This window comes from Thermobia domestica, chromosome 13, assembly GCF_964235325.1.
Source record: "Thermobia domestica chromosome 13, izTheDome1.hap1.1, whole genome shotgun sequence".
In the NCBI taxonomy this organism is placed as follows: Eukaryota; Metazoa; Arthropoda; class Insecta; order Zygentoma; family Lepismatidae; genus Thermobia; species Thermobia domestica.
Window position 1 is genome coordinate 36,223,429 of NC_137466.1, and position 21,764 is coordinate 36,245,192.

General features: G+C 36.0%; 1 protein-coding gene across 1 annotated transcript in view; it reads left to right on the plus strand.

The window, feature by feature from the left end:
* Positions 1-3,823: 3,823 nt before the first annotated feature.
* The window catches only part of LOC145668100 (protein KTI12 homolog), a 38,616-nt gene continuing 20,675 nt past the window's right edge, over positions 3,824-21,764 (plus strand). The window contains exons 1-3 of the mRNA XM_081735622.1: positions 3,824-4,302; positions 13,355-13,406; positions 18,395-18,447. Coding sequence (XP_081591748.1) covers positions 4,155-4,302; positions 13,355-13,406; positions 18,395-18,447 — 253 coding nt within the window. The 5' untranslated portion in view covers positions 3,824-4,154. The remainder of the gene's footprint in view (positions 4,303-13,354; positions 13,407-18,394; positions 18,448-21,764) is intronic.

Genomic DNA, 21,764 nt, shown 5'->3' on the forward strand with positions numbered 1-21,764 from the left:
CACCTTTATTTTACTGATTATAATGAGCCAGCTTAGACATTGTTCTGGTATCAGATTTCAGTTCTAACATGGATTGTTTATAGACCTCTATGATTCTCAAGCAGTTCTTTAAGCGCAGCACTTCACACAATTTCGTGAGTAGAGAAATAAAAATAAATAAATAAACAAAATCGAAGCTAATATTTAGATTGAAGCTACTGAAGCTAATATTTAGATTGTTGAATTTCGTGCCAGCTACATGAAAAGTATCAGCAAGAGGTTATTTTTTGGGCAATATTTTACACTTCTGGCACCGATGATAGTACTAACAAAAATTGTACACCCCTTTGGGGTAATATTGACCTGTTTTGCCAGGGGGCATACCGTCTATCACAGGGAGGGTGTAAGAGGGTGTTAGGGGGTTGTTAAAAATTCCCTGGTTTGTAATTAGTTTTATATGCTTCTTTTTTTAACCATCATTGTACACTGGTATTACTTTTGTGATCTTCATTCCATCAGGGAATATTCCTGTTTCTAAAGTTGCAATAATTGTATGTTCTAGAATGGGTGCTATTTCCTTACTAGTAGTAGGGTAAAAATAGCCGAAAATTTCTCACAACCCAGAACTAAATACTATTGAAATGATTTTTGCACAACGTTAATGAGTATTGGCAGGGCCGGCGCGAGGGGGGGTCGAGTCGTGCCACCGCCCAGGGCGGCAAAATTTGAAAAAGAAAAGAATACTATCAAAATATAATGCTTCGTAATAGGCCCACAAACAGAAACATAAAACTGTATTCACCTGAGAATGTAATTGAACTTACTTCACTCACATTCAAGAATTTTTTTACTCAGGAAATTCACAGCAATCCCCCTCATTTTCAATTATCGAACTACCAGCCACAGGTATCTCGTTCAATATTTTCCTTGCAGCAGTGAAGATTTTCAGCTAGGGTGGATAAGATTTTCAAGGTGTCTTATATATATATTTTTTTTATTATTTAGCAATGTTCTAACGCTCCACTCCAAATATGTAAAAGGTACACTTCCACTTGAGACAGGGCGTTTAGCCTACAGCATCTAGAGACATTTAGGTTCTAGCAGCGAGTTTTTAATTAATTTACAAATTGGTTGAAAACTCGTTGGTTTCGTACCGGTAACAGACACCGCTGGTCTAGGACCTACAGAAGTACTAATAATTAACATCTAAAGGAAATGAACATTCCTATCGAAGACATGAGGGGCCAAGGATATGACAATGGTTCCAATATGAAAGGCAAACATTCAGGTATTCATAAGAGAATTTCAGAAATATATTCCCGAGCCTTCTATGTTCCTTGCAGTAGTCATTCATTAAACCTTGTCGTTAACGATGCAGCCACAGCACCTCAGTACGCCGTTTCAGGTTTTGTATAAGTTCAACGTTAGGCCATACTAAAGGAACATATTAGCAGTCTCATTTTAAAACCATTAAACACCAAAAGATGGGAGAGCCGAATTGATGCTCTGACTCAACTTACGTGTTAGATATCAAATAGGGGAGGTTTATGATGCCTTACTTCAAATAAGTAACGACAGTAGTTCAGATAGAATGGTCACCCACGATTCTCTGTGTATAGCAAACCAGCTGCGTGGCTACTTTCCTTTGCTCACTCGTTATCTGGTATGACTTTTTACTCCACATAAACATAGTAAGCAAAAGTCTCCAAAGCATTGATTGTCATATGCTGGATACAGTCGAGTATCTTGAAAATGTATTTGAGTACTTTGAGAGGAGAAGAAATGATGCAAAGAATATATGGATGATCCACAGATAGGTAATACAGTGCATGCTCGAAGTCGAAAGAATAAGAGACAGTTTCAGTACGATGCAGAGGATGAAGTTATTGAAGATCCACAAATAAGATACAAGATCGATTTTTATTACAAAGTTCTAGACTGATTGTGTTAGTTTAAGAGAATGGTTTGAGCAACTTCACAGCGAGTATTTCGATTTTCTTTACGATATAAATAATCTTAAAGATATACCAGCTGAACTTTTGTCTGAAAAGTGACTAAACTTGCCAGCATTTTAACACACCTAATCGAAAGGTATTAACCACAATTATTTGAAAGATGAACTGAAAGTGTTATCCGCTATAATTAAGCCTGAAAGGTCACCAAAATGGACTTAAAAATTAATTAAGGAAGATGACTTTGCTCCCATGACTTAGGATTCTGTTAACCTTACCAGTAACAGTGGTAGTGGAGAAAGAAGTTTCTCGAAACTTAAGTTCATTAAAAACTATCTAAGTTCTTGCATGTCTAAAACACGCTTGTGTGGTCTAGCGATTTCAATAGAACACGAATTGGCTGAAATATTGGACTACGCGAATGTGATAATGGAATATGCTCGTATCAAAGGAAGACGTTTCTTTCAATTAAAGTATAATCACTTAGTTTTGCCGTAATATCTGATTCAATGCTCCATACTCTATTGGAAACACCTTTTGATATAAAATAAGCTTAAAAATTAACCGCCTTATGCAGAGTCGTTTCGACGTATGATTAGCATCATACTAAAACACTGACTACTGCAGGAAACTTTTGTTAGTCGAACTCTTTAGTATGGCACTAATCGCGCTTCAAAACGACTCTGCATAAGGCCCTAAAATTCTTACCCGTGACTAAAGCATTTTTATTTTATTTTCTGTATGCGCTGCTGCACATCACAGGTACACAGCGAAATCGAGCATACTAAATATTGTGTCATATACGGAGTATGTAAGCAAAATTTTAAAAAATTCTTTGAGTTGTACGTCCCACGATTATGCCGACTAGGCCGACTAGCAGACAGTGATGATGAGAAATTATGAAAATGGTGGAATAAAGAAAGTAGTAGGAAACGGGAGAACCCCGAGGATCCACGCACACGGTGTTTGTCCATCACAAAATTCACTTGGCGCGAGCTGAGATCGAACCACGGACCACATGCACCACAGCTGAACACTCTTCCACTGAGCCATCGTGGCCCATCAAATATTACGTAAGCATTCGAGAGAAGTGGTTCAATTTTTTGTTTACTTTTCCATTTCATGCATGCTTTTAAACGGGGCATCTTTTTCATGTCATTTGAACGTCTTCTGTCAAAATAAGGTTTGTGGATTAAGGGGGCGGCATGTGATAGTACCGCCCAGGGTGGTAAAACTGCTAGCGCCGGCCCTGAGTATTGGTACTCTTTATAGGTGAAATGCTAAAGCATGGCACTGGCAGGGGACCGCGGTGGCTCAGTGGTAGAGCGTTCACCTCTGGTGCTAGGGGTCTCGGGTTCAAACTCTGCTCCCGCCAAGTGAACTTTGTGGTGGACAAACACCGTGTGCGTGGGTTTTCTCGGGATTCTCCCGTTTCCTCCCGCTTTCTTTATTCCACCATTTCATTCATCACTCATCATCACCGTCTCGTTTAGCCTAACCGGCATAAGCGTGGGACGTAAAACTCAAAAATTTCATTTCATTTCAAGTTTGTTCCAACTCCTACGAAAAAACTATTGAACTCGTTATTTCATGATCGGGCCATTAATAAGGGTTCCAAGTTCTTAACGATATTTTATTACCGCATGTTTTCCCATTGTTTGAATATTTATTTATTTATCATTTGAATTTAGTTATACTTAGCCTTCATGATAATATGTTTTTATTTTTTATAATATTTTTTTTTTTTTTTTTGGATAGACAAAATATTCTTCAGAACTCTGAAAAGTCACTGATTTTTTTCTTTCATCAAGACTAGTAGAATTTTGGCGCTTTCCGTCGCGACATGATGACAACACTGCTAACAAATTTTAGCGAAAAGAAGAAACAAATGAGTAATGAAATTGTTGATTGTGAAAGTTATTATATATTGTAAAAATAAAAATAAGTAAAAAATATAATTTTGAGTTATCCCGTTTAGTTAATTTTCTCTAGGCAATAGGCATTACAAATGTAGTAATTGAGTAATTACTAATATAGTGCTTTATACGAAGTTCATTAGTATCATAACTAAAAGGAACTTACCTATCAATTTCATTATTTTGTATAAAATTCTTCCGAACACCATGCAAAATTGTAGTTCCTGCACAGGAAAAGTTAAAAGCTTGATGTTTGACTTGATATCGCGTATATGTTAAGCTTGTATGGTGTTTGAATCTGCAGAAGATGCCTCTTGCAATTATTACGGGAATACCGTGCTCTGGAAAAACAACACTAGCTTCAAAGTTGAAATGTTACTTTGAAGAACAACAGGGCAAACAAGTTCACATTGTTTCAGAAAATAACATCGTTACCAACAGGGAAGTGTTCCAGGGTGAGTATAAATATGTGAGCCCAAGCGCAGCTGGCGTTGAATCGATTTCGCGTGACTAAAGGGTTTCACACGTGGTTTGTGAGTACGTAGTCTAGCTTCCAATGTTGAGAGTGTACGGTAGATCAGTATCTTTGATGCTAAATATTAATGTTACGCTAATCCGCTACTTGAAAAAGTAGCATGTACTTAAGTTCTTTTGTAAACTACTAGATCTTTAAATTTTGTAAATGTTAGCACATGTATTCTTAATCTGAATAGGGAGAACCGTCCGCTCGAGTAATGCAAATTTGTCTCTTACCAACATTTGGACAGTTCAGGTTCAAGTTCGTTAGTTGGTGTCCCGCTAAAATAAAGTTTCTAACGTTTATCTGAATGGAGAAACAATTTTGATTTTGTTATATTTCTGAAAGAAATGGCATTACTCGAGCAGACTGTTCTACCAAATATTGGGGAAGGTTCTAGAACACAGGTCCCCCTTTCCATTTAACTATAATAAAGACAGAAAACGTACCCTGCGGGGCTTTAACTTGCCCTCACTCGCTGTTGCTTGCTCGGAAATAACATGTGATTTAAAGCATAAACTTTGGTACAGAAAGGAACCAACCTAGCTACCAGCCTATATGGGGGGACCTGTCTTCAGGTCCCCCTTCTCATTTAGCTCTAATAAAGACTGAGGTAATAGTATACATGAGAAATCCCTGATCTGCGTTTCTTCTATGTTCTATCACCACTTCTACATGAAATACCATAAATTTTCTACGTAGTGCAATAGTAAGAAGTATCAATGTGCACAAGACATGCGATATGTGTTAAATCCCCCCCCCCAGACACTTAGTCATAGATAAAGTACAAGGGCACTACACATGCAGATATAAAGTACAGGTACGTTCTTTTTTATTTTCGTATCAGTCGATAAGTAAATTAAAGTCGCTTTGTTACCCCCTTTGTAAGTTCGTACATACTCAATGAATAATCCCTGAAAGTATGAGCGTCCTGCTCCTTCGGGAACTGATGCAGCTTCATGTATACTATATCCAAGACTGAAAACAAAGGCCTTGCGAGGCTTTAACCTGCCTTCACTCACTGACGCTCTCTTGGCAGTACTATGTGAATTAGATATTAAACTTTGCTACAGAGAGGAACCAGCCTAGCTACTAACCTATATGGGTGGAACCGTGAAGGGGGGCCTGTGTTCTAGAACCTTCCCAGGGCGCAGCACGGGGCCCGAGCCATGGCGGGAGGTGCGTCAGGAACTGGAGGTATACGCGTAAACGAGGGTAGTGGAAGAACTCACAGGTACAATACTTTCACTATCGCTCAAAATTCCGTGTAGGATTACTTTTGGCGCAGACGAATATTCGGACACAAGAGGAACGGGAATGGGAGATGGCGGAAACTTCATAACGAGAAACTACATAATTTATACAGTTTACCCAACATTGTTAGGGTCGTCAGGTCTAGGAGGCTTAGGTGGGCAGGTCATGTAGCTAGAATGGAAGAAAGTAGAAACGCTTTCAAAGTCTTTACTGGAAGACCAATAGGAAAACGACCATTAGGAAGACCTAGGCGCAGATGGGAGGACAATATTAAGATGGATCTCGCAGAGATTGGAATACAAAGTAGAAACTGAATCCAATTGGCTAAGGATAGAAGTCAGTGGAGACCTTTTGAGAAGGCGGCATTGAACCTCCGGAGCCATAGAGTTAGTTAGCACCACTCGAAATAATTGTTGAAAAATTATAATTCTTTCACTAATTTCTTTCTTATTGTTTCCCTCAAAGTTTTGCGCTGGGCGATATGAAAATATCTAACTTGGCATAAATAAAATTCAGGAGGGCTGCCAGAAGTAACTTGAAAAATTACAATGCCATTTCGATTTGCTTATAAATACGGCTTCCGGACGTATGGCATAAGAACTACAGTGCAAAAGCACAAACAAATCTGTGCCAGGTGACCGCTAAAATCCACGAACCGGGTCAGGGCAGGGTCATGGTGGAAAGTCCACGTGGGGGTGCGTTCCGAAGGGAGCAGGCGCGTCAGCGATGGTGGGTATATGTGTAAGCGAGGATAGTGAATAGAAGATAGGATATAAATAAACTATATTTTATTATAGTTTGGTTTGTGCATGCGTATCTTTTTGTACAGCGGGGGACACTTCTAAATGGTACAGCCATATGGAGATTTACGGCTAAGGTGTACCATTTAGAAGTGTCCCCCGCTGTGCATAGATGAATAAATGAACGTCAGTATGTTTGGAAAGTTAAAGTTCGCGATATTTTTTTCGAGCACTTCCAGTTCGAATTTTCCGCTTTCCGAAAAATAATTGTATCGCTTCTGTGTGCAACTTTTGTCGCAAAATATTTGGGAAATTGTCAGATTTTCATATATCGCCATTTTCTCGAAACATTGTATTTTAAAATTCTGAAATTTTGTCAGATTGTTCAATTTTACATGAATAATAAACATACCAAATAACATTCTCGACTAATACTTCATGAATTAACTACAACCCTTTGAAGTTAGCGAAGTTTCGTTGATTTTGAAGTTGCAGTTGGCAACACTGGAAACAATAAAAATGCAAACAATTTGATAATGTTTGTGGTTCACATTCATTATTTAAAGAACAAAAGTTTTTCCTGACTGCTGTTTATTATTTTGATGAAAAAGGCTCTTTGAAAGAGAAAAAAAAATCGTCCCCCTCACTCCTCTGTTTTCTTAGATCGATTACGAAACACAATTTGTATGTTTACCTATTTAAAATAGTCTTCAGTCAGATACAAAGTTTCACTGATTTTTTCTCACACTGAAACGATCATGTGTTTGCTTAGTGTCGTCTTCGCTAATAGCATGTAACCGTCCAGATCCTTCGATAGGTGTTGGTGCACTCACATCTCGTAGTACATTGTCGATAGTCACAAAACACTTATTTTCACTTCTCTTCTGCTCTTCTGGAAACCTGTATTTGTTGAAAGTCCATGTGGAAGCTTAAACAGCACTTCAACTTCATGTAAATCATAATTTACTGATAATTCTTCTGCTACCCACCACTGGTTATCATATATACATGTAACAGAAGATCATTTTTGTAGATTCCTTAAATCTACACTTTGAATTGCAGAAGCTTGATTTTGGGGAAGCATGAAATTAGTTCATGGTGACACGTTACTAGCATAAAAACTTCGCCATTTTACTAAACCAAAGGTGATTTCGTTGAATACCAGTTACCGGGGCAGACTTTCCCATTCTTTCATTTTTTTTTTCATTCTTTTTTCAAAATTGTTGATTTCAATTCCTGGCAACAAAACGAGTGTTTATACTTGCACTATAGTCACGAGAATACCCGGAGTTTATACTTCTGCAGTTTTAATAGTGTGCGACTGTTTTTGCCTAAGGCTATGTTGAGTTGCCACATTCTTTACAATCCCCCCCCCCCCCCATACCGTCGCAGGAGGCCCTCGCCATGGCCAATTTCACTGAAAATCCACTGCTTTATCGAACCTGTCCGCATCTCAAACACCTGAAAGCGATTTTTAAAGTGGGATGCAGCACCATCAGAAATCACTGACACGATTTGGAAATTTTTAGACACTTGTCCTTTTTCTTCGATTATTTTTAGGAACTTGTCTATGGCTATGAGTGCATGAGCCGAATCGTGTGGTTTGTCATCGCTTATTACAGCAAAACTGTCCGTTGTTTCATAATATACCACTTCCGTAAAGATGGAGATTTGCTCGTTTTTCCAGTAATAACTCTGAATTTCACTTTGTAGAATAACAGTACAGTTTTCAGCGAAGTCCACGTGCAGTAAAATAGAATTTGTATCTTGAAATTTTACACGATGCAATTCAGTACACTTCTGCGACCAGTCACAATACAATGACGTATTGAGTTTATCTGTTGCCTGCAGTAAAAATGCAACGGAGGCTTTCTGCTTTATATTAAAAAAAAAAAAAAAAAAAACTTTCAGTTTTACGTCCCATGATTATGCCGCCAAGACTAAAGGAGAAGATGATAATAAGAAATTAATAAAATGGTGGAATGAAGAAAGCGGGAGAACCTCAAGGAATCCCACGCACACGGTGTTTAGTTTTCCACAAAATTTTATATCAATTTTGAATTTTATTTCGCAGGTGTGAGCCAGAAGTATTCAAAATTAGAGACACAGATTTCCTACTGGTCAGGGAAGTCAGGGAAACGCAGGAAAAGAGACTGGAAATCAGGGAAATTTTATAAAATATTTTTTTTCTAACATTAATTGTACACCAATTTCAGCTTAGCCAACCATTAATGATCACAATATGGGACGTTGCTAAGATTTTTATGGGAGGTTGGAATGTACGTATGAGCAATTGATTAATATTTACTTCTGTAGAATAAATGTTCCCATATATAAATATCTACCGTTATTTATTCCTTATTTATGTCAACGTCATCCGACACCCGTTATGAAAGTCAGAGAATTTCCTGCCAGGGAGAAATCACGGAAATAGATTTCTCCAGATCAGTAGGGACCCTGAAAAAGTTACAGGAAAAACAGAGTTGTGAGATAGGATATTACACCTTGAGCGTTTAAAGTCAACACTGTTCTTTTGCAACATCCTCGTTTACACGAATCTCGCCGTCGGAGACGCGCCTGTTTGCAACGGACGCACCTTCGCGTTGCTGCTCGGGCCCATCTGCCGCGAACTTGACCTGATTCGGTTAGACGCAATTCATGCATTTTAATGGCAACATAACAAGTTGTTTGGTGTTTATGTGCACTGTAGGTTTCGTGTTGTATGTTCGTACGCTGTATTCATACCTATAACGGTTAAGGTCTCCTAAAGTTCATCTGCACGGAGGACAGCCGGTGCATAATATAACGTAACTAGCTATGTAAGAGTACCAAAGGGTGAAAAGTTACATGTTCAAGTAATTTGTTAAGTGAAACGCCCTTGCTCACATCTGCGGAATAGGCTATATCCCTTAATTTCTGGCTAACCGTCGGATTAGGGCTCGTTTTCAGGAGATACCGTGACTGTATACTCAGAACGTGACGTTACTAACGTGTGGTCTGAGTGTTGCGAGAAACGCTCAAAATAAGTTTCGTTGAGAGATTTGGGGTAGGACTTACTCTTGAAGATAAAATCTGAAAAGTTATGCTAGGGCTTACCGGTACTTTCTGGTTTGGTCTTATTTTCAGCGAAACACGGTAGTTTCCTGTGATTTGCTTTACCAGCATCACAGAAGATTGAAGAAATACGTATTAGAAACGAATGTCTATAAAGTGTGAAATAAACTGATTAAGAAAGTAATAGGGATGTTTTTTGCGTCCCGATTTCAGTTGAGAGAAATTGGGAAATAGAACAAAACGAAAGAACTGTTCCTACTAAGGGATGCCTGGTAACCTTATTCTACCACTTTTAAAAAAAAAAATGTCCATTGGTTGACATAAGATCATACTCACTTCACATATCATTTCATTAGTTCTTCCATCATTCATTCCTTGTATTCGCTTATAATACGTACTGCTTCAAGGCTTCTTTGGCTATCTCTTCAGCGTGTAGTATTGCGCTACGCTATTATAGAAGGATATCAAGGTAGGGCGTCTTTTAAATATTGGAAGCTTATACGTCAGTAAATATTTATGTTCAGCCTTGTCAACTTCATCTGTATTAAATGGGGTAGTTTAATACCGCTCGGTGCAAATAATTTTAAGCACTGCAGGAGTTGATCGAAGGAGAAATGGATAACGGTTCGTATTTACCAAATGGTGTTGGCATTGCGGCGTCCACCCAGTGCCGTGAGGACAATTGGGGAACTGCTTGAAATAGAGAATTAAAGCCGACTGGTGGGCTCTCGTGCCTACGGCCTGTTGCACCAGGAATTTAGGTTTTTACAAAAACATAATTAGTGGAATAATTTTAATTTTTTGAACGGTTATTTCAAGTGGTGATTTTAAACTTATGCTTACGGTCAGTGGTGCGTTTCCTTTGTATGGTTATCACATAAGACGAGTGTCACAGAAATTTTTGTTACAGAAATGAAATAACATAACGCTTAACATAGTTTAAGTAGTACTAATGCAGAGTAACGAAACAAATGATAAGTTCACTAAATCTATTCGAGGAGCTAAGTCCTTGTAAAATTCAATCTTGATGTTTCAGCACTATCTTTGTAGTCGAATCTTCGTAAGGTCTAAAGAAAGAAAGGGGGAAAAAATTCCAAGCTGTGCCTTGGTGATTTTCGGCATTTTTCTTCGTACCTTTTGTTTTGAAAAGAAGTCAGGGAAATTTTTAAAATATGTAATAGTGCCACAACATGATATTTTAAGAAAAGAAAAGAAGTTAGGGACAAATATGCAAAGGAGCATGATGAGTTTAATGTGTTTTTTCTTTACTGGCCTCTAAGTTATCCTAATGAGGAGAAATACATGTAAATTAATATAGCCAATCTTAATGGAATACAAATTATATAGGAAATGAAGAATATTAATTTTAAAGTGACAATGGCTACGTAGATTTTTGCTAGAGGTGAAAGTTTTTGTATAAGAAAATACATTTGGAAATACGAGGGATCCTGCAGCCTGTTGTGAAGAGAGAAATCTCGTTCAAGAGTACAGAAAAGAAGCACAAGTATAAAAATATTGTCGTAAAAGGATTTCAAAGATCTTTGAGAAAAGTTCACCACATTTAATCATGTCAATTCCTTGTTTCCTAATGTATGTAAACTGTAGTTGTTCTAGAATCTGAAATATTATGGTCTCCCACGTTCCTTTTTTTTTCCTTCTTTGTACTGTAAATAGTCATATTCTTTGATAAGAGACTTTTCTTATATTTTAATGTGTACTTTGTTTAGTAACTTCAATTTAAACATTGTAATAAACGTGAATATTCTTCACGCTCCCAAGTGACATGTTCTTGTACGTAACTTCCCTAGAAAAGAGGAAGAAAAAACATCTTAGTCAATTCTGGTCTGATATTTGACAAGCGAAAATATTGCCAAATAATTTAAGAAGCTGTGTGTCATAGTATAATACTTCACTATCACTAAACAACCCAAATACAAAATTTTCGTATGAAAATAACTTCGACAAAACAAATTCAGGGTTCCCAGATTCTGAAAAATCAGGGAAATGAAGACGTCAGGGAAATTATGCATTTTGCGTAAAATATCATGAAAAGTCAGGGAAAGTGCAAGTGTAACATTCCTTTTTTCAATCTAATATTGTTTCCTTTCTATCAGTTGTACAGATTGACATGTAAAGAGAACCACAATGACACAGCATTCTCATGAGCGATGCAGTGTCGCTATTTCGTGCTGAGGGAGTAAGGTACTATATATACTGGTACGTGCTTTGTCAGCTTTGGACCCCAGACCACAAAAGAAAAATCCAGAACTTGCTCAGACTAGGATAAAACGCATCCTACAAACTCTGCATGTGTATAACAGAATATCTGATTCTGTAGCTGAGAAAGCAAAGTGTCAATTTATGTTTTTCTGTACTGAGATCCAGGGGTCTCATGACTTTAGAGAATACGAAGAGAAGATGGACAACATCAGGTTAGATGACTTCTTTGCAAAGGTAATGTCCAAGAAACAAGAATATTCTGATCTCTAGAATGTTTTGAAAATGTTTAATTTCATCCCACTGTAATGTCTCAGTGGAGGGCGGGTTCTTGGTCAATAAGACATTTATTGTAGAAAACCGAATCGAAGATTCTCTGGTAGCACAAAGACGGGTGCATGATGCAATTATATAATATGGAGGTGTAGAATCTGTTCCTGTTGATCGAAGAATGCTTCTCTCAGTTCGTTCAGCTCGGAGACGCTATGATGAATACCTTAAACAGAAACGAATCCAAAGTGCAGAGGAAAGTAAAGTCAAAGGTGAAAAAAGAAAATTAAGTGTTGAAGTTAAGAAATTGGAAGCCAAGAAGAAATAAATGGAATTATATTACAAACAAGAACAAGACGCTCTCATAGAACAAATTGAAGAACTGAAAGCAAAACTTCGAATCTGTTTAAAAAATGTAAATATGAGGATCAACATGTCTTGGTTGGCAATGTTAGGACTGATAGAGGGCCATGGTGGCTCAGTTGTAGAGCGTTCACTTCTGGTTTATGGGATCCTTGGTTCGATCCCAGATCGCGCAGGTAAACTTTGTGGTGGACAAACACCATGTGCGTGAATTTCCTCGAGGTTCTCCCACTTCTTTCATTCCACTATTTCATTCATTTTTCATCATGAGCTCATGTGGTTCGGATTCCACGTTAATCAGTAGGTCCATGTCTCATATAGCCTCGCTGCTGAATGGGACGTAACTCCAAATCATCACCGTCTCCTTAGTCAGACGGCATAACTGTGGAACGTAAAATTTAAAGATGTCATTTCATTTCATTTTAGAACTGATAGTAATAGTTCTCAGGGAGAGTTGGCAATATATTGCTTTTTTTATTGTTTTTTCAAGCAAAAAAAAGTAATTTGCAATGTCAAGGTATGTGGTACTGTATCATACACATATTATTATATACTTACATGATAAATTTTGTGTAAATAATTATTACGTACATTGAACAGAACAAATATGTAAATAGTAATTAAAGGAGTGTGTTGGACGGGTATGGAGATGAAGGAGGCCGTTAAAAAAATGTATGATACAACTTACCCTATATCTTCCCATTTATATTCAAGAATTTATGTCAGGGAAAACAAGAATTTGTGTCAGGAAATCGATCTTCACTTTTTTTTTTTTGTGGGAACCCTGAAATTCCAAATATACGGAAAAAAAAAATTAGAATCTAACTTGAATAATTAATTACGTTTTAAAGAATTAACTTGACATTCATACTTCATCCTAGACATGCACAACATTCTCTGTTATTCTATTTTCGTGTTAGACATATTCTATAATATGTATGTTTTGTTATATATAAATATGTACGAAACTTCACGAGCACAAAATTCTTCCATTAAACGCAGATATCCGCTGATGACGGATTCCTTTATGTGTCTTTAACTGTGTTACTTAATCAAGGTTCTTTCACTGTATCATTATTTTCTTTATTCCAGACTCAATAAAGGAGAAAGAAATACGAGGCGTACTGAAGTCTCAAACTCAGAGGTTAGTAATTAACATTAACGAAATTAGTTTATTTGGTGGCATGAGGATCTCGAATTGACATGTTTCACAAATACCCAAAGGAAAAAAATGTGTTGTTCCTTTTCATTAATATACTAATATACTTATTGATACTTATATTGTTTTTTCAACACCATTGCGGCAGTTTCTGTTTTTCCAACATCATTTTCATAGTTATGAAACTCTTCAGCTCTTCTTTCGATTCAAACCAATAATCACTAATACTCCTCCAGTGTTTGGAAATCCCAATGACCTGTTTCAGAAGTAACACCGTGGATTGGATCACAATTCCTGCGTTAAGTATTCTCAAAATCCCTTCCCCAGACACTTCCACGGTTCATCGACAAGAGTGAACTTAAATTCCATTATATACAGCCAATTTCACCTGGTTTTAATCTGTAACCCGTTCCCACCTATTTCTCATATAGTAAAACTTGTTTTTGTTATTTCAGATTTTTCCTTTTTTCGTCTTTATTATTATTATTATTATTATTATTATTATTATTATTATTAATCTATATTTTTTATTAGTTCTTTAAATTTTATTTACTCAATTATATTATTAGTAATTAATATATGTGCATTTTTCGCTCTATTAATTATTCCTTTTCCTTCCAATACTTTTACCGACTAATCCGTCCTCAGAGGTTACTCTCGGCCTACACTGTGACGGTTGATCTTGCATAGTTGTGTGTCAGGCTCTTGTCGTGCTTCGGAGCCCACATTAATATTATTTTACCTGTTACATCCTTCATTATCTTGCAGTTGTATAAGGACGCAAATTTGAATCTTAACCTTTATGCTCGACCTCCTCCTTGAAAAGCCAATGTGCTGCCAGGCCTAATATCATTCTACTATTGCACTTGGGTACGTATATAGAAAAGAACTAATCTTGCATCTGGTGCTGTTGTATCCCTCTTAAAATTTCGTACTTTCTATTTCAGACCGTGCTTGTGCAATTGTCGCGAACACTGTTAACGGCAAACTGAAAGAAATTGCAGAAACATCATGTAGTTTTTGGTCCTGTAATAGAAATAACACTCCGAGTATTCAGAAAGTACTTAAAATGTTAAACTTGAAGGCTTGAACTATGTCCATTCACTTTTGTGTGAAAATGTATTGATAGGAAGATTCGTTTTGTTGAGAGATACTTTCCTTCTCACTGACCTCTTTGGCTGTATGCATTTTTCCTTAGAATATTCCTAATCTTTATTGTTCATTTATGCACAAAACTTGTATATGGATCTTAAAATGATATTCATGTCTTTTCGTTACACAAATGTCACTATATAGGCTACATGTGTTGTGTGCAGATCACTGTTGCCAGAAGATAGTAATGTAAGACATTTAATGAATTCAATAAAAACACTACATTATATATGTACAAACTGAGAAATAAATTATATTTGTTGTTCTGAATTAGTCTTTTATTTAGTTTTTGATTATGCAGTTACATCGGTGGTCTGAGTTTCCTCAGTTTACGTTAAGAATTGGATTCTTTGTCCTAATAAAAAACAATTCATATACATTCCTTTCAATATCGTTGGAACACGAGAGTAGCACGTCAATCCTATGGATGACGTGTCCCGATTTGCTGTGAAAGTCCTGACGTGGGGGTTCCTCTCCTCTTGCTTCTCTAATGTGTTTCTTCACCATCGTCTTGATATTCCTTTTTTGTCATTACTATGTAGACCTCACTGCATGAACGAGACAAAACTTTCAAGAAGTGATAATTTATCTCTAATAATTTTTATATTCCATAAGTGAATTTGAAAAATTGTTTTAGATTTCACGGAAAATTTTATTCCAAAAGATGGCCAATTTTTGAAATTTTGTCAGAAAGTCGCGAGTACAGTGGAATCCACTTGCTGTCCATTTTACGTTTATTGACCGGACTTATTTAATATACGCGCGCAAAATTCTTCCATTTTTTTGAGTATGTAGTAATCAAACCTATTCTTTCCTAGAAAATGCCTTCAAAAAAAGTTCTTCCGATATTGGCTGTGATGAGATGGGAATATGCTGAATCTTTATGGACAAGTATTTCCAAGGAAACTTACTTCGTGTGTACAGACGCGAAGAACTTCGTTATTTTTGCGTTGTGTGTGAATATCTAGAAAATTTAGTTCTTGTTTTATTTATCTATAATAAATATGATTTCATCCATATTGACTCTAGAACTATTCCTTAAATAATTACTACTTTTCTGACCTGAGAATATTCTTATTTATTAAAATTTTATTTTAATAAATAAGTATATAAATTGGTCAGAAAAATATCAGTTATTTAAGTGAATTTGATGTTTTTATGAATATTGTTGAATTCAAAAACTAAATCTACTAATATTTATTTTTTCTTGTAAATAATTAAAGTCATGAATATACTTGACGATTCATACTTGCCTTTTTGTAAAACATTTGTTTCATGATGATTCATAACTGTGTTGGCCAAGAGCGGGGATAATAGGTTGTCCATTGCTAATCCTTTTTCTTGTTTGTGTATACGCGTATTGTTTCCAAATTGAAAGTAATTATTGTTCAAATAATATTATAATAATTTAGTGATCTCATAAATTATCATCAGGAACTGATTCTGACAGAATTTTAAAAATCAACCACTCTTTTGGAATATAAGTTTCGGTGAAATCTGGAACAAGTTTTGAAAATTCATTTCAGAACATAAAAATTATTACAGGAATAAATTATCACCATCTGAAATTTGTTCTGTTTCTTGTTCATGCTGTGAGGTGTACATAGGAATGATAGAAAAGAATATCTCGGCGATGGTGAAAGAACACATCAGAGATGCAAGAGAAGAGGAACCCTCATGTCAGGACTTTCACGGCATTTGTAAGAATTGTTGGAACACGACACCCATAGGATTGACGTGCCACACTCATGCTCCAACGACATTGAAAGTAATGTATTTGAGTTGTTTTCCATTAGATCAAAGAATCCAAATCTTAACGTAGACGGGGGAAATTTACGTAAGATAGTGTTTTTATTTAATTTGTAATACGTCTCACTATCTTCTGGCAACAGTGATCTGCATACAACAAACACTGTAACCTACTCAGTGACATTTTCTAGTGGAAAGCCATGAGTATCATTTTCGGATCCATAAACAAGTTTTGAATACAAATTAGGAAAATTCTAAGGGAAAAATGCATACAGTGAACGAAGTCAGTGAGAAGTGAAAGTACCTCTCAACAAGACGAATCTTCCTATCAATACATTTTCACACAAAAGTGAATGGACATAGTTCAAGTCTTCAAGTTTAACATTTTTATTGCTGTCTGAATACTCGGAGTGTTATTTCTATTACATGACCAAAAACTATGTGATGTCTCTGCAATTTTCTTTCAGTTTGCCGTTAAGAGTGTTCGTAAAATGGCTCCACCAGGAGGCCGAGATTGAAAGAAAGTACGAAATTTTAAGAAGGATACTACATCACTGGATACAACATTAGTTCTTTTCTGTTTAAAAATAATGCATACTAGAGCTTCTACAAGTTATTATATTGCGCGCACACACACACACAAGTTAATAAAGGCTATTAGTGTAGTTATTCGATCACTTTCATTTGAACATACATAGATTAGAGATAAGAAATTCTTCCGAATATTAATTTTTGTTTTATTTTATGCACTGGAAGCCTACTTGGAAAATACCTTGGCGAGAAATTTATTTTGCTTCTTGTCAGTGGTAAGGTTCAGGGAGCTTATATTGCTGTCAGTTTCGAGTTCCTTTGCTATTTTAAGATTAAGGGTATAGCCTTTAAACTGTTGGATGGAAATTCTAATTCAGCATCGTCATATTATAAATTCTTTATGTATGGATTTAAGTTCGTGCACTGTAATCATAAAGCTTTCGAAATGTCAGTTGCAAACGGATTTAACACTTTTTTTTTTTTTTTTTTTTTGAGTGGATGAATGTGTATTGTGTTTTATTTTCTATTTATTTATTTACCTCTTTGGCCCAAATACAGTTTCGTAGAAAGCATCCTCGTATTAAAATCGTAGCCTGTCCTTTTATACTTAAAAGAAAAGTTTATTTCATACGACACAGGACTGTACCATCTGTATCACCCCTGTGTTGCCGAACTATTGCATGGCTCTTCAAAGTTCGATGTGTATAAGTAATGGTAATGTTTTATATTAAGGTTTGATTTGACTTACACCCAAATTTTTTTTTATTAATGTATTTTCACTACACTTCCATATAGTATTCAAATCAATCAAAGTATACCACCAGAGAACTGAATTCGTAGTTATAACCACCAGCAGAAGAGGGTGCAAATCTTTCTTTCTTTCTTTCTTTTTTAACTTTAAAATGATAACTTTTCCACTAGATAATATTTTCAAACTGTGTGTAATATTTTATTCTAGGTATTTTTCACATTAAAATAATTTTAAAAATCTGGAGTGTGTATTATATTCGAGATCATACTGTTCAGATCAATACCACATTTTTATGGCTACTTCATCAGTCTATTTATTATAAAATTTATCCAAAAATCTGACCAAACATTGTCCTAGAGCAGATAGCTTCTCTAGAGGGTTGGTATGTCTTGTATTAAAGTTAAGGAATTTTGTATTTTGTTAACAGAATTAAGGTGAAATTTAATACTAAAGTTAAAGGAATCGTATACATATTCATCCAATGAAACCAATTTCATATTGCCGATACTCTTGTGAAATATAACTTCTCTGATTATCACGCTGTTTTCTACTACGTGGTTGAATCATTCTTTATTTGGTTCAACACATAAACAGCCTGATGATGAACTGGCTTGCTTTCCAACATAATTGTAAGCTTAACAATGTATATGTGTACTTGATATAGTTTATATTGAAATGGAGGAAACATATTAGAGAATTTTGATGGGAAGACTTCGATTTGGTAGCAGCTTATAAGTTCTCGTGTAACTTTGATATACTTATTTACCAATTCTGTTCATTTCATTTACAGGCTAATTGGAAGAGATGATATTGTTATTTTGGATGCAGGGAATTACATTAAAGGTAACTGTTTACAATTAAAGTTTTACTTGGTACAGAGACATGAAACACAGTCATTTGTCTTCTGTTGTGTATTAAAATAGTGTAAATCTTGCGTATGTTACTAGGGCCGCTATCTGATACGTCGGAGAAAGTTTTCTTTTTGTATTTATCAGTGTTAATTAAGTAATTTCACAATTTTATATGGCTCTTCTTTGTGAAAGCTGTTACATTTTAAAAAACTCAGCGATTGTGACAATAAAGTTAGAATTTGACATTGAAATGAGAAATGTTTAGATTTAGCAGCATGGGGTGACATCTGCCGTGCTATTGAATTGTTTCCTTGGTGTTTGTTAGAGGTAGGAACTGTTAACGACGCTGTGGACTTATTTACATCTGTTGTCCACTCAGCTATAAAGGACTTTGTGCCGGTGAAAGCATCAAAATCGAACAGGTTTCCGGTCTGGTACGACAATGAACTTCGTGAACTTCTTAAAAACAAAAAGCTTGCCTGGACTCTATAGAAATCACATCCGAGTGACTACACATACAAAAACTTTGCTAAAATTAGAAGTCTTGCCAAGAAGGTACAGCGGCGTAAGTATTTTGAATACATGGACTCAATTGGTGATTTTACTGTTAGTAACCCTAAAGTCTTTTGGTCTGGAATTAAATCTAGAACAAAATCTCCGGGGATACCGGCAACAGTTCAAGATGAAAATACTGAAGCGAGTGATGATCAAAGACCCGACCTCTTCAATAACTACTTCTGCAAAACATTTACTTCCCTTCCCTCTACAACCCATCTTCCCCCTCTCCGCCCCATCTGTTTGGAAACCTTATCCAATCTCTCTACCACCCCGGTCGAAGTTCTGACTCTCTTGCTATCGTTATCTCCACATAGATCACTTGGACCTGATAAAATTAGTTCTCTCTTTCTCAACAAAACTGCTTCAGTTATTGCGGTTCCTCTATCTATCTTATTCAATAGATGCTTCAAGGAAAGGTATTATCCCACCAGTTGGAAACTAGCTCACGTGACCACAATATATAAATCAGGACTTAAAGATCATGTATCCTCCTATAGGCCAATATCTCTTCTTTCTGTAATATCAATTATCTGCGAAAAAATAATCAAAGACAGGCTACTTAAATTCACCTCACCTTACATCCACAGTTCTCAGTACGGCTTTCTACCGAAAAGCTCAAGTCTCTCAAATTTAAGTACTCTTCTGTCCTGTGAAGTCAAATGTATGAATAACAATTCTCAATTGGATGTTATCTACTTTGATCTCTCGAAGGCCTTTGATTCTGTCAGTCACATTCATCTTCATAAGCTCTCCAATAGATTTAATGTACATGGTAAATTTCTCTCTCTAATCACAAGTTACTTGAAGGACCGTAAACAGAGAATTGTTCTTTCAGGGACGACTTCTAACCCCCAACCCGCGATCTCAGGGGTGCCTCAGGGGACTGTACTTGAGCCTGTGCTCTTTGTCCTGTATATGGATGCACTCACTTACTTATCTACGCACTACACGCACTTATCAGCTCAACCTAGTGGCCTTCTGCTTTTTGCTGACGATTGTAAGTTATACAGAGAAATATCGTGTCTCCATGACACAACTGCTCTACAGGAAGACGTAAATTACCTTATAAGCTGGTGTGAAATGTGGCACTTGAAACTAAACAGTAAGAAATGTGATAGTATTACTATTATTTTGAAAAAGTCTCCAGTTCTCTCCACATACTATATCAACGATTCCCCTATCACATATTCTGCTAGTCACAATGATCTTGTTGTCATCTTTGATTCAAAACTCACATTCTCTGACCACATCTCCTCAATACTAAAGAATTCAATGCGCATGTTGGGACTTCTTTATCGATTCACCGAACTACGCACTGTTTCTTCATTAGCAACTTTTTATAAAACTTTAATAGCGCCCAAGATCGAATACTGCTCTCCCATATGGACCATGGCAGCACCTACACATCTCTCCAGACTTAATTCTGTTCTCAATTTCTTCATTGCTATAGTCCGTTTTCGTGTTCCTGCACTTCGATCATTATGTAAGAAGGAACTCTTGCGACATCTTAATATTCAGACTCCTGAAGTACGCAGAATTACCTCTGACCTGAAGTATCTACATAAAATAGTTAATGGAAACTTAAGATCGGAAATATTACTTCAGGAACTATCCTTACGTGTCCCTTCCCGCATCACCCGGAATACCCACCTATTCCATCTTGCCTGTCCTAGTTGGCTATTATACAGAGGTCTCTTTCTTATAGAATACCAAACTGTTATAATCAAGTAACAACTGATGTGGACATTTTTTCGAGCTACCCAGTGTTTGAAAGAGCAATTAAACGAGTTTTGAAGGAATAGTTTTACTTTTACACTCTTTTTTTCTATGTTGTTGTTATTGTTGTCTTGTTTTTTTTTTCTTTCTTTTGTTAGCATGTCCCTGTGTAAAATGGCAAAGTTATGCTGTATCTGGGAATTTGTTCAATAAATAAATAAATAAATAAAATAAATTCACTGAGTTTATGTATATCAAATAGATAGTCAATATATATTTGGTTAGTGACAAATATTTATAATCTTACTGACATGCTCAATGTATCCATACCTGAGGAAGGTTACGGAAAAATTCTCCGTTACTTCAATAATCTATTGTTTTACAATCTTATAAAGTTTGTATATATTTTAGAAATTTACACGAAGCTATGATTTACCTATATTGATAATTAAGCAACTATAAATCTCCCTGAAACATTAAGCCGTTTGATTAAGAATCAGTAACACTAGTTAGAGAGGGATTTTTTTTTTTTTTTTTTTAATGGAGGGGAATTATCTTCTTGATGAAGACAGTAAAACATTTTCTTCAATATGCTAGAATAGAAAGACACTTATTCAACATGTCTATGAAATGACAAATAATTGATCCTTTAATTTACGATGTAAATAATATGTTAATGTTTTTATTTTAGCATTGGGGATTATTAGATTTCTGGACTTTCGATATCTATGATTATGTTGGTTCCTCACGTATAAGTAGAGACACGATTTTTTGGTGACATGCGGAAACGCGAAATGTATCAGTTTTGTATGAAAATGTTGCGTACCTATATATATATTTTTTCTCTATTTGTTAGACCATATAACGCTCGCGATTAAACGCAAAATTCTGTTAAATTAACAAAATTTGCAACAAGTCTCGATATTCCACGAAATTTACGGAAAGTGACAATTTTCTGGAAAGTGATACGGAGAGCGTTCATTATTTTCTCAATTTGTCGGAAGGTAGTGTCAAGTCTGTGCATTGTGAGGCTAC